This window comes from Phascolarctos cinereus, unplaced genomic scaffold, assembly GCF_003287225.1.
Source record: "Phascolarctos cinereus isolate Bilbo 61053 unplaced genomic scaffold, phaCin_HiC Scaffold_1;HRSCAF=81, whole genome shotgun sequence".
Taxonomy (NCBI): domain Eukaryota; kingdom Metazoa; phylum Chordata; class Mammalia; order Diprotodontia; family Phascolarctidae; genus Phascolarctos; species Phascolarctos cinereus.
Genome location: NW_027555514.1, coordinates 195,552,860 through 195,576,473, shown reverse-complemented (window position 1 = coordinate 195,576,473; position 23,614 = coordinate 195,552,860). Strand labels below are relative to the sequence as shown.

Below are 23,614 nucleotides of genomic sequence, written 5' to 3'. Positions count from 1 at the left end.
GAGGGGGGAGAGAAAGCTCGGCCTTCACCGTCCAGATCGGCCGCCTTGTCCCCCCCGCCTGGGCGGCGGAGTGCGGGCGGCCCGGGGCTGCTAGGTTTGAAAAGCGGGCGAGAGACAAAGGCAGCAGGAAGCCTCTCCGGCGGCCCGGAGCCTAGGGCGCCCGGCCTCCCTGCCAGCCCGCCCGCCCCCACCCGACCTCTTCCCGGCCTGGCGGCGGCGGCGGCCGCCGGAGGCAGAGGCGGCAGCGGCAGGAGGAAGAGGAGGAGGAGGAAGAGCAGGATGCAGCAGGGGGCGTGGGAGCGGCGGCGGCGGAGCGGCGGCAGCAGCCTCGCTCCCCGAGCCCAGCGGGGCTAGAGCTACAGCGGCGGGGCCCTGCGGAGCCGGGCGGGGCCGCGTGAGTGCGAGCGAGCGAGAGAACGAGCGAGCCCGCAGCCCGGCATGTGAGCGCGAAGCCGCGGGAGGACGGGGGCAGGCAGGCGGGCAGGGCAGGGCAGGGCCGGCGAGGCAGGAAGGACGGACCCGGAGGAGGAGCGACTTTGGCGGCTTTGGCGGCGGCGCGGAGCCGGAAGGCCGGGAGAGCTGGGGGGGATCTCGGGCCCGCGGCGGCGGCGGCGGCGGCGCCGGCGGCGGTGAGCGGGGCTCGGCCCCTCCTCGGGCCGGGGGCGGCTGGGGCCCGGGCCCGCGCCTCCTCCCCCCCGGCGCCCGTAGAGGGGGGAGGAGGAAGATGGAGACCCACATCTCGTGCCTGTTCCCGGAGCTGCTGGCCATGATCTTCAGCTACCTGGACGTCCGGGACAAGGGGCGCGCGGCGCAGGTGTGCACGGCCTGGCGGGACGCCGCCTACCACAAGTCGGTGTGGCGGGGGGTGGAGGCCAAGCTGCACCTGCGCCGCGCCAACCCGTCCCTGTTCCCCAGCCTGCAGGCCCGCGGCATCCGGCGGGTGCAGATCCTCAGCCTGCGCCGCAGCCTCAGCTACGTGATCCAGGGCATGGCCAACATCGAGAGCCTGAACCTGAGCGGCTGCTACAACCTCACGGACAACGGGCTGGGCCACGCGTTCGTGCAGGAGATCGGCTCCCTGCGGGCCCTCAACCTGAGCCTGTGCAAGCAGATCACCGACAGCAGCCTGGGCCGCATCGCCCAGTACCTCAAGGGCCTCGAGGTACTGGAGCTGGGCGGCTGCAGTAACATCACCAACACGGGCCTGCTGCTCATCGCTTGGGGGCTGCAGCGCCTCAAGAGCCTCAACCTGCGCAGCTGCCGCCACCTCTCGGACGTGGGCATCGGGCACCTGGCGGGCATGACCCGCAGCGCGGCCGAGGGCTGCCTGGGCTTGGAGCAGCTCACTCTGCAGGACTGCCAGAAACTTACCGACCTGTCCCTCAAGCACATCTCCAGAGGCCTGACCGGCCTGAGGCTGCTGAACCTCAGCTTCTGCGGGGGCATCTCCGACGCCGGCCTCCTGCACCTGTCCCACATGGGGAGCCTGCGGAGCCTCAACCTGCGTTCCTGTGATAACATCAGCGACACTGGCATCATGCACCTGGCCATGGGCAGCCTGCGCCTCTCTGGGCTGGACGTGTCTTTCTGTGACAAAGTGGGTGACCAGAGCTTAGCCTATATTGCCCAGGGACTGGATGGCCTCAAGTCCCTTTCCCTCTGCTCCTGCCACATCAGTGATGATGGCATCAATCGTATGGTCCGGCAGATGCACGGGCTACGCACCCTCAACATTGGGCAGTGTGTTCGAATCACTGACAAGGGCCTGGAGCTGATTGCTGAACATCTCAGCCAGCTCACTGGTATTGACCTCTATGGCTGCACTCGAATTACCAAACGGGGACTAGAGCGAATTACTCAGCTGCCCTGCCTCAAGGTGCTCAACCTGGGACTCTGGCAGATGACTGAGAGTGAGAAGGTCAGGTGAGGGCAACAGTGCTAGGCTCCCTCCCCTCCCTTCTCCTTACCCTTGTGGACTGGACAGCAGATTATCTCAATGGATGGGGGGGGGGCGCAATGATGTCTAGCCAACATATTCATTTTCTCTTCCCTTCCTTGTGCCCCATCAAGCCTATTCTGTCTTGGCATTTGGGGCTGGAAACAGATCCAGCTTTGTCATTCCTCTGCTACACCTACCCTACCATTTCCTTCACACTGAGGATGGGGACAGACCCAGTCACATAGAGCCACCCCTTTTTGCATAGGAATTGAAGACTGATTCAGCTTGCCTGTACCCCATACCACCTTGCACTGGGAGTGTAGGGTGAAGGAGGGTAAAGTGTGACTAGTCTCTTTAAACCAGGGGAGTTGCTGAAGAATCTCTGCCTTCACTTATGTATTTATTTGAATACTGTGATCTGGTTTTTATTTCGAAGTGTATAAAAAAAAAAAGCAAACCCAGCTACTACATCCTCCTCTACTTGTGTAACTAATCCTGGTCTCTTCTCATTATTTCTTCTTTTATAGCAAATCTGGTATTCATGCTATTTTTACTTTTCCCTTTTTTCTTATTTTGGAAGAAATTTGAAATCCTTGTGGATTTTTAAGTACCATTCTTTTCTGCTGAATATATCCTATATATTATATATATGTGTATGAAATATATATAATATATACATTTATATATGTCTGGCTACCTCGTTTTAGTTTACTTTTTTCTGAAGCCCTGGAATTCTTACAAGAAAGATATTTTGAGACTGAAACATTTTTGTGCCTAGACTGGAAAGAGACCCCTATGGGTTTGTAAATCTTTGTTTTGATTCTCCTAAATCCCCCATCCAGTGTATCTCACTTCCATATTCTGGCTATAATTTTCTCTCTTTCCTCCATAGGGATTGGGGGACCCAACTGTATCTCTGAACCTTGACTTAATTTATAGCACAAATGATAGGGAAAATGAGGACTGGACTGGTTTATTTTTGTTGTTGTTTTTTGTTTTGTTTAAAGTGAGATGCAGATTGTGTCTTGAAAATGATTATTATATATGCAAACTCTACCCTCCCCCAACCCCTTTTCCAAATTTCCCTACCAAGAAGAAAAAAAAAGGTCACAGGGGCTTCCTGTTGGGAGTGGAGAAAGGTGCAGAGCTGGCCTGTAGAACCCAGGGGCTGTGATCTGAAGGGGGAGGAGACTGAAATTCGTGTCTTATCTCAGTTCAGTCAATAAAATGGAGCTCGTGGGTTTTTTAAAATTCTGTTTCTAAATGGAGGAATAGATGACTTTTGGTTTAGGGGGTTGTTTATTTTTTTGGTTTTTTTTGTTTTCCTTATTTTTGTTTTTTGGTGGTGGGTGGGAACAGTGGCTTTAAAAAATGTTTACTTTTTGAATAGGGAGGGCTTTTTTTTTTTTTAAGAATCCTCCACAGTAATAGGCCAGATCACGGAGTTAAACCCAGAGACCCTATCAATTAATTGTACTGTTTGTGAATTTGTATAAATAATAACAAAGATCCTCTTAAAAACATTTTATATTCTTACAGTAAAAGGTTAAACTGATATTTATATAATAAAAAGAGGAAATATGAAATATGTTTTTGAAAAAAATCAGTCTATCTGTGAGTTATTTTTAAGGCACTGTGTGTTTATTTTTGTATACTCTAAAGAGAGTAAAAGAAAATAATGCATTCTGTGTGGATGTATGATAGCCTTATGGTTAAAAGTTTACTTTTTAGAAGGACCAGTGTTGTCATTGAAATGTCCTGGAAATTAGATGATATATCAAACTTGAGTTTAAATCCAGTTTTTCTGTTTGCTTTAAGAATACAATATCATCCACATGGGAATTTCAAGAAATGAAACAAAACCCAACAGAATGGCCAACTTTTCTTTCAGGGGGAGTGGGGTATAACTATGGGGCAAAAAAAAATCCATTGAAAAAAGGAGTAGAAGGAGTAATGGTCTCCCTTACGGTTCTCATAGTGGGTGTGGGGAGGATATGAAATGGTGGAGGGAGCTAAAGCCATTGTTCAGGAAAGTTAAGAGAGAGCTGTCCTTGCTCGCTTGTTCAGTCATGCATACTGAATCTCTCACAGTGTGAAGGTCCCCATGGAAAAGAGTAGTGCAGTTCATCCCCTCTTTTTAACATTCCTCTCCAGGCCTGGCTGTATTTAAGCCCTTTCCTGGGGGAGGGGAGACCAGAAGTTCTTGTATATTTGCATTTTAACCACTTCCACTGTTAATAAAGCAGGCCCCTGATTCTACCCTGGTGAGTGTTTTTACAGTGCATGAGGGCTTTTTACAGCTCTGCTATCCCTTTAGTGAAGAGTTAGTTACCTCCAAATCTGACACCTACTTGCTTTGAGAGTATGGATATGAAGTTTCTGGCTTATTTTTATTCAGAGTTTTACGCTCTTCATTTTTTAAGTCATACAGATAAAGGAGCTGACATTTATAAAATCTATGTAAAATAGGGATACAAAACTTCTCTGGATCAGCCCCCTTCCCAGGGAGAGGCCAGCATCTAGGCTTCGGCTAGGGTAAGATTGTTTTGTAAAATTTCCAAGCTTTCTGCTTGAGTATATCACAAAAGCTGCATTGTTCCCTTTAGGAAAGCCAGCACAATTGGGTCTAATTGAGCCTGACACTATATCCATCTTCCTTTGCTTTGAAGGAGGTGTGGATCTCTTCCCAGCTAGAAGTTTACAATACTTACTGAAAAAAAGGATGATGTGTGAACCCCAAATAAAAACTAGAAACTTAAGATCAGGGTCAGAATTCTAATTTAACACCATGCTACAACTCATGAGGGTTTTAGCCCATTTTGATTCTTAGAAGTCCTTCCATATATGTGGAAATAAACTATACATTCTTTCCTTTTGGATACAACCAGTAAGCACCCCTAAACATGCATCTAATTTTTAAAAAATATTTATGGCAAGAAATAGACTTACTATCTCTAGGTTAAGGTACACTAAGATTTGAAATGAGAGACCAAATGTCCTCATACTAAAATAGATAATTTGGATCTTAAAAACCATCTTTCTGAAAAAGTTGAGTGATTTAGCCAGATTTTCTTAAAAGGCTCATTGCCAAACTCTGGAGAGTCCGTTATGTTTGACTAATAACTTGAGCTTGATAAAGAGCAGAGAAGGAGAATGATATAAAAGGTAGCCCAAAACTCACAGCTGGAAAGTAAGCAAGTGCTAACTAGAATCAGACTGATTGAAAATCAAAGTATAGTACCTGTTTTTATAAATCTCATGGTCTTGATGGAAACATCACATTGCCACAGAAACAATATCAATAGATCTCACCTTTTCAGGCAAAAGCCCTTTTAATATTGCAGTCTGTGCTGAAAAGATAATTGATAAACTCAACTGCAGGGCTGAAATGGTTTCTGCAGCCCCCCAAGGACGCCAAGTGGGTACCAGGCCAAGGTTGTTGGCATCATTGCATAATGTTCCCAGCCATAGAGTCCTTCCTCTCTGCTGAATTCCTCAGTCTTAAGGAGGATGTTCTTCATATGAACCTACAAGTATTTTATTAGGCTTTTGTAAAAAAAAAAATTCTTCCCTACTTGGCAGTTAATAAACAAAATTAATTAAAGTCCATGTCATCCTTTAAAAAACATTGTTAAAAATCACTTTTCAAAAGTGATCTCCTTAAAGGGGGAAATGATTTGGGGGGGAAAAGTCATTTTTCCTTCCGTAACTGAAACATTTGAAATCTTTTAAGATTACAGTTTTTTTGTTTTTCAACAGAGCCACCAAGAATAGACTGGCTTTGGAAGAGAAATAAATGCTTTCACTTTTGACTTTGAGTACATGAACTCAAGTTTTCAAAGGTTTGAGGGACACTGGCAGTAAGATCTCTAGATTAAAAGATGTAAAACAAAACCAAGATCTTAGGTAGTTTCGAACCAATTTTGCTTCTCAATCTAATCAAAGGCCTTGGCCTTTGATTTTTTTTTCTTTTTTTTAGCACTATTCTAAAGTAAAAGGGGAGGGACCTATGATAAGTCTGGAGTAGTCTGTCTTCTCTATTCTTATTCTCTTTTCTTCCATCTGACATCATCCCCTTTAAAAGTGAATTTTATCCCTTTGCCCTTTTAGGCAAAACCTAAATTTTGTGCCACCATAAACCACTGAGTAGTCAGAAGGTGAGGCTTTTTGATGAAATCATAAGGATTATGGATAAAGCTAGGATTAGGAGTTGGAACACTGGATCCAATTCCAAATATTTAAGTGTGGTACTACGGAAATGCCTCAGGCAATGCATTTACCTCTATTCGTGTCTATAAAGGTAAGCAAAGCTAAAATACTTTAATGGTCTTAGAGGAAAGCCATTTGACTAAATGCCAAATATTTCTAAATTAACCAAAATGAAGTGTACAGATGAAGTAAGAGTATACACTTTCAACTCTTAGATTTTCTGGAAAATTAGTAAGTGTAAATGACCACAAAATACTGCTGTTAATCAGCATTTTTTTCCTTTTAGAGAGACTACTCCTATACCTTAGCAGGGTGTGGAGGTGATCCTGTCTTCTCAAAGTCTGTGCCTGCCATTGTCCAAGTACCAGTATAGCTAAGTTGAGAAGGTCATCACAACGTTGGACTCAGCAACTTCTGAAGACCAATCTGTGTCACCAGGAGGAGCCACACTAATGAAGTCACAGTTCCTTCTGGTCTTGAAGAAGGAGTATGTCTTACATTCTCATTTTCAAATACTGATCTTAATAATTTGGTTCCGAAAAGCTAACTCTTCCAGGTAATGGACAAGAAAAGTATAATTAAAGACCTCGTGCATGTGGCATTATTATGTATTGTTTTCAGCCACACTGAAAGAGTTCATAATATCGAATTTTGCATTGAAAGAGTCCTTAGGAACCATTTAATCCAAACCCTTCATTTTACAGAAACAGGCCCAGAGAAATGAAGACACAAGGAGTAAGCTAGCACAGTGAACTGATTCCAAATTCAGGCCTCTCTCCATTACACCACATTTATATAGTGTTTGTTAAAGCATTTTCACATCAATTATTTCAGATGGATTCTTCCATCTAGAAGATGCAGCCTAGCATAACGGATACAGAGCACTAGCCTTAGAGCTAGGAAGTCCCGAGTTCAGGTCTTACCTTGGACATATTCTGGTTGTGTGAAAGTGCTCTAGGGAAGTCTCCCACACTATAAGTTTCAGAGAAAGTGCTGAACTGCATTGGTAAAGGGGTCTTCTCACCTGGGAGTTCCCTGGACCAATGTAATCACAAGTCTAGTCTCCCTATCATCTCCCCCTCACCTCCACCCCGTTTCTTCCAAAAGAAATCATATACACTTTCTTCCCCTAATAAATAAGCTGAAAGGTCTTTTTCTTTCTATAATTTGGCTTAAAGGACAAATCCTGCAAACACATTTTTATTTGTGGAGGAAAGCAGTGGTTCTAAACCACAAAGGGCAGAAGAAAATTATTTCAGCTGTAAAGAAACTGGAATAACAAGACCAAGTGGAATGAATCTGTATCCCTGAATATGATTTACCTGCAGATTCCTCTAAGCTTCTCAAAGAGTTGTGTCTTGGGTTTTGTTTCACAAATAGGATGTGTGGTAGCAAATATTTCTGGCACTTTTATAGACAAGACAAGTGATGCATGAAAGGGTTAAGGAATTTTGCCTGGGCTGATTAGTCCTATCAGAACTTCTGTTCCAGACCTTGCTCTAATAACCACATCAGAAGAATAGCATCCAAGGTGCAGGCAGTTCTTTGATCCAGCTCTCCTTTACTGCTTGGCTGCCACCTTTTACCCATCTCCTCAAAATGGTACTTACTAATGGCTGACATTTACATAGTGCTCAAAAGCCTACCCCGAATTCATTTGATCCTCTCAACAATCCTGCGAAGTAGCTGCCTCTGGTATTATCCCCATTTCACAGATGAAAGAACAACTACATCATATTACCTTTTCTTTGTGACAGAAAAAGCCATTGCTGAAAACTTTACTATTTAGTATTCTTCAAGCAGCAGACTATCTTAGATATGTATGGTCCTCCTCCATTGCATACAGACGACTTCGGGAGATTCTAAGAACCCAGAGAGAGTAGGCAAATGGAAGATGGGACTGTTGGTACCCTCTAGTGTCAAATCTGTCACCAGCTGTCTTAAGAGAATTTAGGCCAATACTAACTCCTCCCTCCCCTCCCTTCCCTTCCCCACCCCCACCCCCATCTCCATTTGGAGAGGAATCTTCTGGAACTCTGTACTTAAGATAACCACAAAACTAGCATCCTGTGCATGCTTAATTTCCTCTGAGAGACCAGGAAGCATCCCGGAATATTTGTGATTCTTCCATGAAACAGAATCAAGTTGAAGAAGTACCAGCTATGTAGTCTCTTCCAACAAACATGTAAAATACTTGGACTTTTAAAAGATACTCTCCTGTTGCCAATCCTTCTTTTCAAAGAAAATTTGTAAGAATTGAACAGGAACTGCATAGCACTTTCTGCATACCATCCTTCTACTTTCATGCTCCCATAGAAGCTCTGGGTCTACTCTAGCACAAATGGTAATTGTGTAATTGCTACCTAGATGAAAAAGACATGATGCCAGATTTGTTCTCTGAGTTGATAGTGCTTGGAGGAAAAAAAATTTTTTCATGATTTTTAGTACAGTAATACTTCCCCAAGATAGCTTCCTAAATTACCTAACAGCATGCAAAGCAATTATTTCCTATATACAAGAGATGCAAGAAGACATAATTAAGATGAAATTCCAATACTGGTATCTCCATTCCTCCCCTTCTTCCTTAGGAAATAAAATTCCACATCTCTATTTCCTACCATACTTCTCTCTTTAGGAAATCTTGCTCCAAAACAGGTATTAAACTGCAGAGTAGATAACTTCCTCTCTCTTTCTCCCAGACCTAACAAGAGTGTCAGGGTAAGATTTTTTCTGAGTGAGGGAGAAAAAAAAAACCCAAAATTAGTTCTCATATTAAAAAAAATTTACTAAACCAAGAAATTTACTGATGAGTGAGATAAAGGAGAACCTACAACAGTGCTAAATTCTCTCAAATAAATTTTCAAGAATCTTAGATGAAAAGTGCCTTTCCAAATCCATTACCAGCATTTCAACCATTAATTTCCCAAAGGTTGCAAACTTGTTTGTTAGCAATTAATAACTTTAATATAGCCTAGACAATCCAATTAACTTGCTTTAAGCAAACTTAGTATGAAAATCTAGAGGTACACAGATAAATCGGGGTACAGATACTTGCTTTAAAAGGATTCATTATTCTTTGTCTTAAACAGCTAAACCTGTCTAGAAAATTTGAGCTATGATGATATACACAAAACCTTTTAGGAACACACTTACTACTACAACTACCATGATGATTATCCATTAAAACACGCCTTGCTTTAGATAACATTTTTATCCAACAGAAGAATAGTCATTATGTGTGACTTTATCAGGCTCTCTTGCTGCTACATTTAGAGCAGGAGTTATCAATTTGTGTCATAGACCCCTCTGGCAATCTGGTTTGGCAGCTTATGGACCCCTTCTCAGAATAGTGTTTTTAAATGCACAAAATAAAAACATAGGATTACAAAGGAAACCAATCATACTGAAATATAGTTGTCAACATATTAAAATTTTTTCACAGAATTGATGTTAAAAGCCCTTCTTATATGGAACAGACATATATTCTCAAGTTTTTAGATCCCAGAGTGGATAAAATATTCTAATTCTGGTGGAAGTCAGTGATCTTGAGGCAGATGTCCCACTATTGTCCTCAGAGACAAATGTCAACAACTGGAGCATTGACTGCCTGAAGAAAGTGGTCTGCTCCATCCTCTTCCCCCATGCTGTAACGTCATTGTCTTATTAGAATCAGGCATCTCACTAAAGGAAATATCTCACATAGTACAGGATCCACATGCAGTCTTACTTTGTTGCTGTTTGCATCACAAACTCAAGTCTTGGTCTAACTGTGACAAGGTGACTGGTTTTGGGTTTTCAAAGGCCATGATAGTGAAGCCCAAGCTCTGGCCCACCCTATATTATAAGGTGGAAAGGCTTCAAGAACAGACCTGGTGACAGCCTGTATGTATGTCTGTCATCCAAAGACAAGTCTAAGTTTGGAGATCCTAACGTCAGCATCAGTGGAGTCTTTGAAATTTTGAAATACATATATCAGATACTTGGAGGTTATATATATGGAGAATTAAGAGAACCAGTTTCTTAGCACAGATTATTCTAGAGGAAAAAATGAATTTTTCCTCCTTTTCCTAAACAGCTTCTTTCTTCACCATATTCCTTCCTCTACTGAAAGAACCAGCTTCCCTCCTTCTGTTGTGAAAGTAAGAGGTAGCCAGAAACCCTGTCTTGTTTCTTTTCTCCTAGTTTCTGAAAATGAAGAGGATGTTGCTAAAGAAAGGAAAGGTTCAGATCTGGTCTTTCTGAAGTTTCAAAGGCGCGATTTAAATGGAGGAATGTGGAAAAGAAAAAGATGAAATTTAAATATTTGTGGGTTGTTTTTTTTAAATCACTTAAGGCTGCAGGTTCTGCTTACTGTCAGCAGGTGGCAACATTGCCTATGAGTTGGAGACTATTTGCTATTCAAAATCTTAAATCTCTTTTCTAACAGTTTTCTCCCAGCCTTCCTTCTCTTCCTCTTCTCCTGAAATCGTCTTGAGGGTATCAGAGCTCACTGGGAAATCAGCTTCAGTGACTGCATAATTTGAAAAGGATGAAGATGAGGGAAACTAATGACAGAGCATTATAGACTTTCATTATTTGGGGGGGGGGGAGGCCAGCTAAAACTATGCTATTTAGTTATTAGCACTTAAGATCACAGCTCTAGAACTGGAAAGGACCTTGGAGGCTATTGAGCCTAGACCCTCATTTTATAGAGGTCAGTGAGGGTCAGAGGTGGGATTTGGACCCAGGTGCTCTAGCGATCAAAAAGCAACCCCCAAAACCACCTTTAATCGTATTTTTTTTCAAGATGACCACATTTGGGGGTAAAGTTTAAGAGATTACATGAGGAAAATGAGTGCATCTTCTAAACTAAATTTTATAGTTATTTATTATTTAATGTATAATATAATGTATATTATTTCTAACATTGAGAGGAAAAGGGGATAGTTGCATTATCATAGAAAAACAGCCTCCTGTATGCATATGTCCCAAAGCTGCTAATAAGGAAAATTTCTGTATGAGGACAAGGGTTGACATACTCAAAAGGTTCACCTGAGGATGGTATACAAGTTGGAGCCTGACAGACTTTTAAAAATCTGCCATACTATGGAAAACTTCTAGTTTTGGTACAGAAGTGAGTTCTCACACATAGACTTAGGTTCCTGCTCTGGAAAATGGACATTAAAGGAAAAGATAAGATTGACACAGATCTTACAAAGAAGCCGTTTGACTGCAGAGACATCTAGAATCCAAGGCTGGGTTGATAGTGGGGGAAAGACTTCATGGTTTGGATAGCCAACCACAGAGCTGAAGGTGGTTTGGTGACTATGTGAGATTCTTAACCTTTTTTGTGTGTGTCATGTACCTGGACCCCTCCTCAAATAATGGTAAGGCAGCTAGGTGGTACAGTGAATAGAGGTGAGAGAAATGATTATTGGTGAGACCCAGGGTTTTATCATTCTCTACTAGGTCAAGCCAGTCTGAAGGACATTGTTGATGGATGAGATTGCCCAAATCCCCAGGGTACAGGCTTTTTGATCCTGCGTAGAATACCCCACCCAACTAGAAAACCTAACAAAGAATTTAATCTAAGGCAAATTCCAGCCTATTGTGTTCCGGTACAGGCCGGCCCAGCTTGGGGATAGATCTTTTGTCTAGATTGCCTGGGACTGGGGGTAGTCTGGTTTGAGATAGTCTCTCTTTATCTATGGGTGACATAATCAAAGTCACCTCCCCCTGCCCCTCATTAAAATAGGTCCACCTCTCATACTATTCATTCTCATTAATTGTTAACCAATCAGAGGTAATTGCCCCTCTCAGGAACACCTCACTCTTCCAAGGGCATATAAACCTTGAGTGGGTTCCTTGAGGGATCTCTGGCATTCAAGAGTGTCACCAACTACTTTTATTAATTATCTGCTCGCATGATTAATAAAATGATTAATTAACCACTCTCAAACTTTTTATACATCCCAGAGTGCTGGAATAAGTCATTTAAATGCTCCATGCCTCAATTTCCCTGTCTATAAAATGGGAACAGGAGTACCTACTACTCAGGACTACTAGGAGGATCAAATGTAAAGCACTTTACACAACTTAAAGTGCTATATAAAGGCAAGCTATTATTAATTGCATAAAATAAAAAAGGATTACAAAGGAAACCAATTAAAATGTTTTTGCTGCTGTTGTTGTTTATTCTTACAATTATCCCCCCCAAAAAATGTTCACAGACCTGGGGTTAGGAGATATCTGCCTTAGGAGATATTTTCATCAAATCCTATTAGTTTGTTGAGTTATGGTTTATTGGATTTCATTACTTGGGAGTATAATAACACAGATAAAGACTTTTGGGGGGGACAAGAAAGTAAATGCTTCTTGCTACTCAGTATTTAAGTGTAAAGGCAATCATTCTTGATAGTATTCCATACAGGCCTTAGGAAACAGAGAACTGAAGTTTCCCTGGGAAACTTTACAGGGACCTTACCTGAATATTGCATTTTCTGTGTCCACACTGAATAGATACAGATTCAAGAAAGGCAATCCACATGGAGGTTGAAGAATGGGAAGAGAACAAGGATGTATTGCCCCACTTAAAGAGGACTAAAGGAACATGATAAAATTAATTTATTCACACAAAGATTTATTAAAAAACCTCTTATGTGTGTTGTGTTAGGTATTGGGGGAAGAGGAGTTGGGGGAGAAGATGTGGCCCCTGCCCACTTGGGCATCATTTAGTTGGGATGATTGGACATACCCAAATGGGTCTGGCACTCATTGATTTAGGAGTTCAGGTTGTAATTCATCCCCATCCTTCATGCCTGCTTATCCTGTGTGTCTCTTGTTTATATCGTCCCATAAGTTTGCCAAAGGGTCCATTCAACACACTGGAAGCCTTTTTTGCTTTCTTCTGATTTTGCAAGGGTAGCAAAGGCTGTCCACTTGTCTGTCATCCCTTTACCTCATGTGACCAGCCCACCTTCTCTCTCATTCATTTCCTTGATGACACCTTTCACTTCTGTTCATATCTGAAGTTCTTCATTGCTTATGCATTGCAGTCTCCCACCCATCTCTCTATTGCTCTTTGTATGATAATCATTTTTAATTCATTACACAGTATTATTCTATGTCTTGATAACCCCATTGATAAAATGTTATTTTTTTTTTAAAAAAGATTGGCCTTTTCTGCCACAAGAAACTTGAGGTCATGAATAATATAATTAGGAGAAATGTTTAAAATATGCCAGTGAGATAGAATAAGGATTAGTATAGAAAGATTAAATGAAGCAAAGTATATACTTACTAATAGATCGTCATCTCTTTTCTTGAACTGGTCCTTCTTCCAATCTTCTCTGTTTCCGTTGAGGGCACTACTATCCTCCCAGTCATCCAGATTCATAATTTTAGAGGTATCGTTGATGACCTAGTAGCAAATAAATATTTTTTCCTATTATACATGTGAAGATACCGAGGCACAGAGAAGATTGTTGTGAGGATCAAATGAAATCATGCAAGCTTAAAACACTCTACAAGTATGGGTTACTGGCTAATATTTGTTCATATCTGCATTGTGCTTTAAAGTTGGCAAAGTACTTTATATACATCAACTTGTTTGCTCCTCACAACCACTTTGTGTGGTAAGTACTATTTTTACCTCCATTTTAAAGATAAAGAAACTGAGGTTTCCAGAGTCACAAAACTAGGTAGTCCATTATCTAAAATTATGTCAAGGTAAAATTTGACTCTTTGCCTCAAGAAAAATTCCATCCAGAATATCAAGGGAATTAATAAAAAGAAATTCAAGGGAAGGTGGCCTAACCATACCAGAACTTAAATTGTATTATAAAGCAGTAATCATCAAAACTACTTGGTGTACTGGCTAAGAAATAGAGTGGTAGATCAGTGGAATAGGTTAGTTACACAAGACACAGTAATCAATGACTATAGTAATCTACTGTTTGATAAACCCAAGACTGTAGCTTCTTGGATAAGAACTCACTATTTGACAAAAACTTCTGGCAAAACTGGAAAAGAATATGGCAGAAACTATAAGCAAACTGGGAGAGCAAGGAATAGTTTACCTGTCAGATTTATGGAGAGCAGAAGAATTTATGACCAAACAAGAGATAGAGAACATTATGAAATGCAAAATGGATAATTTTTATTACATTAAACTGAAGATTTTTTGTGCAAACAGAGCCAATGCAACCAAGATTAGAAGGGAAGCAGAAAACTGGGAATTTTTATAACCAGTGTCTCTCGTAAAGGCCTCATTTCTAAAATATGCAGAGAACTGAGTCAAATTTATAAGAACACAAGTCATTCCCCAATTAAGAAATGGTCAAAGGATATGAACAGGCAGTTTTCAGATGAAGAAATTAAAGCTACTTATAGTCATATGAAAAAAATGCTCTAAATCACTATTGATTAGAGAAATGAAAATCAAAACAACTCTGAGGTACCACATCACACCTATTAGATTGGCTAATATGATGAAACAGAACAATGATAAATGCTGGAGAAGATGTGGGAAAACTGGAACATTAATGCATTGTTGGTGGAGTTGTGAACTGATCCAGCCATTCTGGAGAGCAATTTGGAATCATGCCCAAAGGGCTATAAAACTGTGCATACCCTTTGACCCAGCAATAGCACTTCTAGGTCTGTATCCCAAAGAGATCACATAAATCAGAAAAGGACTCACATGTATAAATATTATACACACATATATATATATATATATATATATAAGCTCTTTTTGTGGTGGCAAAAACTGGAAATTGAGAGGATGCCCATCAATTGGGGAATGGCTGAACAAGTTGTGGTATATGAATGTTATGGAATACTATTGTACTATAAGAAATGATGAGCAGGTAGACTTCAGAAAAACTTGGAAAGACTTATATGAACTGGTGTTGAGTGAAGTGAGCAAAACCAGGAGAATATTATACACAGAAACAGCCACATTGTGCAATGATTAACTCTGATAGATTTATTTCTTTTTAGCAAAGCAAAGATCTAAGACAACTCCAAAAGACTCATGATGTAAAATGCTGTCCACATCCAGAAAAAGAACTATGGAGTCTGACTGCAGATCAAAGCATATTATTTGCTCCCTCTCTTTTTTTTTCTTCTTTCTTGTGATTTCTCCCATTGGTTCTAATTTTTCTTTACAACATGACTAATGTGAAAATAGGTTTAATACGAATGTTTATGTAGAGCCTATATCAAATTGCATGCCATCTTGGGGTGGAGGGAGAAAATTTGGAACTCAAAATCTGTTGTTTTGTAAATGTTGAAAACTAAACATAAATAAGTGAATATTGAAAGCTAAACATAATAAATAAATTTTTTAAAAAAGAAAAATTCCAAATCTACCCCCACAGGCTACAGATTCCTGTATTCAATATCCTTTTGTTTTCTAAAAGAATTTAGTACAGATTTTACACACACACACACACACACACACACACACACACACACACACACACACACACATATTGTTGATGGCCCCATTGAGCCGCAGGGAGAAAGAAGCTCCTACTTCATGGAACTGTCTTCATTTCTGACCCTAAATATCAGACCCTTTAGGGTTAAACAAACCCCATGAACTAAGCTAGGAAAATCCTTAATGATGTAAGAATGCTAGGCAGTGTTTCAAGATTGGCAGACCACTGCTGCCTCTTTCTTTCCCTCTCCCTCCTCTTTACTCTGGAAAAGTAGAAGTTATTATGTAGATTAACAAAGAAACACCAACCACTCAGATTAGGTAATCTGACCCTGTCTGCTTCCTGTTTTTTGATTGGTTTTCCTTTGACTTCTGATGAGACTACTAGGTTTCAAGTGAGCTATGCATTATTTGCCCTGAAATTAGACATGAGAACATGATTACATTTCAGCTGGCACCCTAGATGTGAAGTCTTCATATGTCATTACCAAGACCCTGAGCCAATTCTTTCCCATTCTTTGGTATATTTCTACTTGACATATCTAATAGCTGAGGACCTGCCAGAAACTCCCAGAGACACTAAGTTGAGAATGACTTCCCACTCTGCCGTTAGGGCCTGAAACAAGCCTGTTGATGTCAATCTGTCCCTCGCATGCAGCCCAACTGCTTTTCTGCCTTTAACCCCATGGTAATGGTTTTCCTAAATCCTCTTTTCATGGAAAAAAATCCCAGCTGGATGTTTCAGGCCTGAACACAATGTACAATCTACAGGACCTTTTCCTTCATTTCAGAAAGCCTCTAATCAAGCCTCATGCATCTTTTATGTTGTGTATTATCATTAGAGGAAAGAATGGAATAGAAGATGAATTTCAAAATAATTTAGAGATTCGGGCATCTCTATGTGCCAACCCCATGTAAACCTTAAATTATGAAAACTATTCTTTCCAAAAGAATCAGATATGTGGAGACAGCATTTTTCCATTAACCTTTATAGGTCATCTGAAGAAAAGGTGCTTATTGTGTGAATATAGGAAAAAGGATATCTGGCAAGATTTAACTTAATCTTTACAAGCTTTCCAGGGTGAAAGGTCACATTCCCACCCCTTGCCAGGTATACTTTTTCCTATATACACAGTCTTTCCTCCCTTAATATTCTGAGCATATATCTATCAGACTCATTTCTTTTCCCAAGAACACAAAAAACAACATAGATAAAGGATTATGCTATAAAATATTATCAATTTACATATTGGTCCTTTTTATGTGCATTCTTACTGGGAAGAGATCTCTGCATTTTGTAAAATTTCTTGTATATGTTTCACAAGGGGGTATTCATTAAGATTTGATGATATACCTTTTAGTGCTATAAAAACATCTTATTTTATATTCACAGTTTGGATTCTCTAGAAAAGATAGCTCATCTTTCTAATCAAAGCTATTTAGTCATAAATACTTTTTAATGGATTTGTGATCTCATCAGTTTCAGTACTCCATCCAAGAGCGTATATTGCAATCCATCCATGTCTTTACGTCTTGCATTTGTGTCTATGTCTTCTTGTAAATTCTCTTCCCAACCTGTAGGAGGTGTTCTTCTAGATCAGTGGTTATTAACCTGGGATCCACGGACCCCATAAGTAGTTCATAGACAGATTTCAGGCAGCCCATAAACTTAGGAAATTTTTACATCTTTATTTTCACCAACCTCTAACGAGAATTTGGCATCTCCTTCAATTATGATTTTTTAATTCTGGGGGGGGGGTTGGGGGTAGGCAATGGGGTTAAGTGACTTGCCCAGAGTCACACAGCTAGTAAGTATTATGTGTCTGAGACCGGATTTGAACTCAGGTCCTCCTGAAGCCAGAGATGGTGCTCTATCCACTGTGCCACCTAGCTGCCCCCAATTATGATTTTTTAACTCATTATTCTGAGAAGGGGGACTGTAGGATTCCTCAGACTACCCAAGGTATCTGTGACACAAAAAAAGCTTATGAATTGCTCTGGATCTTTTGATATTATATACTAATGGAGTATGTCTCCACTGATTATTCCCTGCTCCTGCTGCTCAAGTGGCCTTTTTCCTTTCCTAGTCATTGATCTTTCTGACAACATTCTTATGCACTTCTATGTAATTCTTCTTAGGTAACATGTTGAAGCGTACTCATATCCCTGAGTAAGCAGTTTAGTGTGGCAGAAAGGGTGCTGGGCTTAAAGCCAAGGTATCTGGGTTCGAATCTAGGTTCTAACATTTTTTTTTGGCAGCCAGGTGGGGTAGTACATAGAGTGCCAGGCCCTGGAATCAGGATTAATTCAAATCTGGTCTCCGACTCTCAGTAGCTGTGTGACCTTGGGAAAGTCAGTCACTTAACCTTGTTTGCCTCAGTTTTCTCATCTGTAAAATGAGCCAGAAAAGGAAATGGCAACCCTATTACAGTATCTTTGCCAAGAAAACCCCAAATGGGGTCATGAAAAGTCAGACATGACTGAAAAACAGCTCAACAACAACGACAACTTACATCAACCTCTCTATTGAACACCTCAACAATAATTCTTCAGACTGTTATATTCTAGTACTTGCAGATGTAAAGCACTGCTAGAAAAACACCAATGTTTAAAAAAGGAGGGAAGTGTTTTGTTTCAGGGAGAAGCTTGGAATCATTGGGGAAAAAACTTCCTTCCCTAAAGGCAATCTAGTCTTTTATCTAATTCTGATGCCGGTTCACTGTCCATCCATAGTATCTGTCAAAGACATAATAATAGACCATATCTATGGGTTGTCCATCCAACTGCAAATCATAGTCTGAAAATTTTGTCATTCAGTCGTGTCTGACTCTCCATGACTCCATTTGGGGTTTTCTTGGCAAAGATACTGGAATGTTTTGCCATTTTCTTCTCCAGATCATTTTATATATGGGGAAACTGAGGAAAACAGGGTTAAGTGATTTGCCCAGGGTCACATAACTAGTAAGTGTCTGAGGCCACATTTGAACTCAAGAAGATGAGTCTTCCTGATTCCAGGCCCAGCACTCTATACACTGTGCCAAATAGCTGCCCAGTCTGAATAATAGATATTTTTTATCTACTTGCTAAAAAATTTACATACCTCAGATGTATGTGTATATAGCAAATGTAGCAATGTATGTGTTATATATGTATAACAAATATAGCAATATTCATATGTATGTGTATTTAGCATATGTAGCAAATACTACAAGGCCTTTTAAATGAGCTCCACAATTATCTTCCAGAGGGTCCAGACTAAAGCAAAATGCCTATTTGCTACTGCCCATCCTTACTTATATGTAGTAGCTAGTATTTAGAGTTAGAAGGAACCTTGGAGGCCCTTAAATCCACTCTCCTCATTTTGCAAATGAGGAACATAAGGCACAGGAGAAATTAAATGACTTGCCCAAGGTTAAACAGTCAATAAGTGTCTGAGGCAGGATTTGAACCCAGGTCTTCCTGACTTCGAGCCTAGTGCCTTAAAATAATACTAATTTTTTGGCTGTCATAGCCCACTGCTGATTTACATTGAACTTTCACTAAAAACCCTTGACCTTATTCTGTTGAACTTTTGTCTAATCATATCGCCATCATCTTTGATTAATAGAGTTCAATTTTTGACTCTAAATTTAAGACCTTAAATGTATCCCTTTGGATATGAACAGGAAGTTTTAAATAAAGAAATGAAACCTATCTTAGTCATACGAAAAATATTCTAAATAACTATTGATTAGAGAAGCATAAATTAAAACAACTCTGAGGTACCACCTCACACCTATCAGATTATTTAACATGACAGAAAAGGAAAAAATTAGGACACTCATGCACCATTGGTGGAGTTGTGAACTGATCCAGCCATTCTGGAGAGCAATTGGTAACTATGCCCAAACGGCATTCAAACTGTCCATATCTTTTGATCCAGCAATACAGCTACTTGGTCTATATCCCAAAGAGATCATTAAAAAGGGAAAAGGATCTCCAGATACAAAAATATTTATAGCAGCTCTTTTTGTGGTGGCAAAGAATTGGAAATTGAAGGGATGCCCATCAACTGGGGAATGGCTGAACAAGTTGTGGTATATGAATGTAATGGAATTGTGTAAAAAAAAATGATGAGCAAGTGGATTTCAGAAAAACCTGAAAAGATTTACATAAACTGATGCAAAATGAAGTGAGTAGAACTAGGAGAACATTGTACCCAGTATTAGTCACATTGTGCAACAATCAACTATGAATGATTTAGCTTTTCTCAGCAATTCAATTATCCAAGACAATTCTTGTATTCACAATGGAAAATGCTGTCTACATTCAAAGAAAGAACAGGTGGAGTCTGAATGTAGATCAAAGCATACTATTTGCACTTCCTTTATTTTTTTCAAGTTTTCCCCCCTTTTGTTCTGTTTCTTCTTTCACAACATGACTAATATGGAAATATATTTTACATGATTGCACATATATAACCCATATCAAATTGTTCATAATCTTAGAGAAGGAGGAGGGGAGAGAGGAAGAAAGAAAATTTGGAGCTCATTTTAAAAAAATGAATGTTAAAAATTGTCTTTACATGTAATTGGGAAAAATAAAATACTATTTCAAAAGGAAAGAAAGTATCCCTTTGTTTCATATTACTTGATCTCTTATATTCTGTTTCTCTTCTGCAATGTGTTATCTCCCCTAGTTTTACATTACCTGCAAACTTGATAAGTGTGCCATCTTTTCCTTTATCTAAGACATTGACAAAAAAAGTTAAACAGCTCAGATCCCTAGGGAAAGATCTCCTTGAAAGCTAACATCAAATCATTAATGACTATTCTTGGGTCCAACTATTCAACCAGTTAAATGTCACCTAATTGTGCCATTGTCTAGCTCTAGCCCAAATCTCTCCAATTTGTTCACACGAATATCGGGAATATCAGCAGTTAAATGCTTCCTGAAATTTAGGTAAATTATAACTACATAATCTCCTCTATCTACCATTCTAGTAAAAATGATTAGCTCAGCATGAACCTGTTCTTGATGAGGTCATGCCACCTCTTTGTGATTACTGCTTTCTTTTCTAGATGTGCATTAGGCATTCCTTTAATAATGCTTTTAAGGATTTCCCCCAGGAATCAAAGATCACTGGTTTATTGTTTGTAGACTGTACAATTTTCTGTTTTTTGAAAATTAAGATGATATCTATTTTTCTGCAATCCTGAAGTATTTATCCTCACAAGCCTTCAAAGATCATATTTTCTAGTTCTTTTAGTTCCTGGTGAACTGAACTCATCAAGTGCAGCCAGGTACTCTTTTACTTTTTCCCTTCTTGAGTATTAAATCCTTATTAACCTTTTGAGCTTTTTGTCATGTTTTTGTTTTTGTTTCTGTTTTGTTTTCGGTTCTGTCCTTTCCAGTGCAAACATTATCCTGTTAGGCAAAGAAAAGAGAAGAAACACAAAAGTTAAGCAACCTTGCCTTCCCCATGTCACCTGTTATCTTGTCCTATCCGTTCTTTAATCTTCCTCTTTAATATAGCTAAAATCATTTTTTGTTGTCTTAGTTTTTCTCGCCCAGTTTAGTTTACTTTGAGATTTAATGATCTTGACAGGATATTTTATTTATCATCCCTTACCTCTCCTGCTTTCCATCTTCTGTATATGTCTATTTAAAAAAAATCTAAGTCATTCAATTACTACTTAGCATATTCACATCAATCTAGGTAGATGACTTCCCTTTTTCCTTCAACATGGGAATTGTTTCTCTTAATTTCATTCTTCAGAGCTACTCAGCCTCCCCTTCTGCTTGCACTTTAGAATTTTAGGTCATGAGATCCTACTTATTTTTCTTCTGAAGCCTTTGAAATCTGCTCTCCCAAAATCAAGGGTGCATTGTAAGACTATTTCTGGATTCCTTCTCCTTTGCTTACTACAAATTCTAATATAGAGTAATTCCTCTGAAAGATTCCCATTATTTTAACCTCAGCAACCAGTTCCCCCTTGTTAATGAGATCAGATGTAGAGTAGAATTTCTCCTTCATTATTTCCTCTACTTTTTGAAGGATGAAATTATCATTAAAAGCGTATCAGGAAATTATTTTCCCTGCTTTGTGTGGGAGAAGAAGCTTCAGTGGATTTCAAGAGAACTGGAAAAACCTGGAAAGACTTGTATGGACTGATGATGAGTGAAGTGAGCAGAACCAGGAGAACGTTGTACGCAGTAATAGCCATGTTGTACAATGACTAATGTTGATAGACTTAGCCTTTCTCAGCAATGCAAGGATCAAAGACATCTCCAAAGGTCTCATGACGGAAAATGCTATCCATATCCAAAGAATGAACTATGGAGTTTGAATACAGATTGAAGCATACTATTTGCCTTTTTTTTTCTTCTGTTTTGCTTTGTTTCCTCTTTCTGGTGGTTCCTCCTAGTGGTTCTAATTCTTCCTTACAACATCACTAATGTGAAAATATGTTTAATAGGAATGTATATGTATAGCCTATATCAGATTGTGCAGCATTTTGGGGAGGGAGGGGGAGAAAAATTTAAAACTCGAAAGCTTGTGGAAATGATTGTTGATAAATCAAAACAAATTAAGAAGGAAAAAAAAAAGAAAAACGAGAACTGGAATCCCCTCCTTCATTACTATATCATACATCATCTAGGCTTGTGAGATATTCTGCAAATTCATCATCTATTTCCTCTTTCTGTGCAGATGGTCTGTTACATCCTCCAATAGCATCACTTCTGTTTCTGCCTCCTTTGATTTTTGCACTAAATTCTCTTCACTTTGTTTCCATGCTCCTGGACTTCTTCACATAATTATATATTCTTAAGATACAATGCCACTCTACTTCACCTTTTACCTATCCTTTTCCTTTTGAATAAGGGATAGCCTTTCAGAGTCATAGTCTAGTTATGGGCCTCATCTTCTCAAGTTTCAGTAGTATTTATAACTATAAATAAATCACAGAATTATATAAATTCATGTATATGTATACATATACGCATACTCATATATACACACGCTTGTATACATACAGACAGACATACATTGTATGTGTAGATAGCAGGAAAGAGAGAGACAGAGAGAGATAGAAAGAGAGACAGAGAGATGTGTCTCCATCTACATATGGTCTCAATTTATGCTACTCATTCCCTAATACTTTGTGCATCTGTGTACAGACATTAGAAACTATAGGTTTTGTTGCCTGCTTCTTTCTTGAATTTTGGTCTTTTGAATTCCTGGGTACCTCTACTGCTATTCTTGCTACATAGCAGCTACTGTCCCTGGTATCTAGGGTGGTGAATATAGGAAAGCAGGTTTTCCCCCTTACTTTCCTATTCAGATTAAAGTCTTTTTTATTAGATTAAAAAAAATTCTGGCAAATATATTCTTACCAGTCCCATTAGATATATTTTATCTCTATAAGTCCATCATTTCTATATTTTAAAATGTCAAGAAATCCAAATCTTTTTTTTTAAACACTCTTTTCTTAGCCAGCTTCTCAAATCTCCCTTTCTCTTCTTAAGACCCTGCCATATGTGCTCCTATGGTCTTCAATTTCTTGCCCAAAATCATACTCTTTAAGAACCTTCTAGATTTTGCCTAGAAATATAATTTGTGCTCATGTGAAATGTGTAGCGGTCATTTGCTTCGATAATTCCGCAGAGGTTTTCTGTCATGTCCTGGATGACATGAGTAGAAGTAATATAATTTGACAATTACAGAGTCATTTTCTGTCATGCCATTGGATATATGTCAGAGGAAGTCAGTAGACCTCTCTACTATTATCAGTACTCCACAGGAGGAAGTCACCAACCACTGCTACTCATTTTTTCTTTTTCTGACCCTTACTAGAGAATCTCTCTTTCAATGATAAATATGAATCAGCATCATAATTCCTTGAAGAAAAAGCTGCTACTTGCTCCTCTGTGGGCCTGTATTCCTCCTTTTGCCTCTTGAGATCCTTATTCTTTTTTTAATTCTAACATGGAACCTCTTCTTCCATTTTTTATAAGGAACACCATTCTTTCTGATATACTGAGTTGTTAAAAAAGGCATT

At 39.7% G+C, this 23,614-nt stretch overlaps 2 protein-coding genes across 3 annotated transcripts in view; one reads left to right on the top strand and one right to left on the bottom strand.

Moving 5' to 3' along the window:
* The window catches only part of WNT5B (Wnt family member 5B), a 142,097-nt gene that overhangs the window by 54,024 nt on the left and 64,459 nt on the right, over positions 1-23,614 (bottom strand). For both annotated transcript variants that reach the window (XM_021001520.2, XM_021001521.1), the window contains one exon: positions 13,428-13,547. In XM_021001520.2, coding sequence (XP_020857179.1) covers positions 13,428-13,547 — 120 coding nt within the window. The remainder of the gene's footprint in view (positions 1-13,427; positions 13,548-23,614) is intronic.
* Positions 572-3,529, top strand: FBXL14 (F-box and leucine rich repeat protein 14). Its single transcript, XM_078156092.1, has one exon. The coding sequence runs from the start codon at positions 725-727 to the stop codon at positions 1,925-1,927; it is 1,203 nt and encodes a 400-aa protein (XP_078012218.1). The 5' UTR covers positions 572-724; the 3' UTR covers positions 1,928-3,529.

What these genes read in the sequence shown, in the direction of transcription:
- FBXL14 (XM_078156092.1), top strand. Translation starts at nt 725, where the DNA reads ATGGAGACCCACATCTCGTGCCTGTTCCCGGAGCTGCTGGCCATGATC.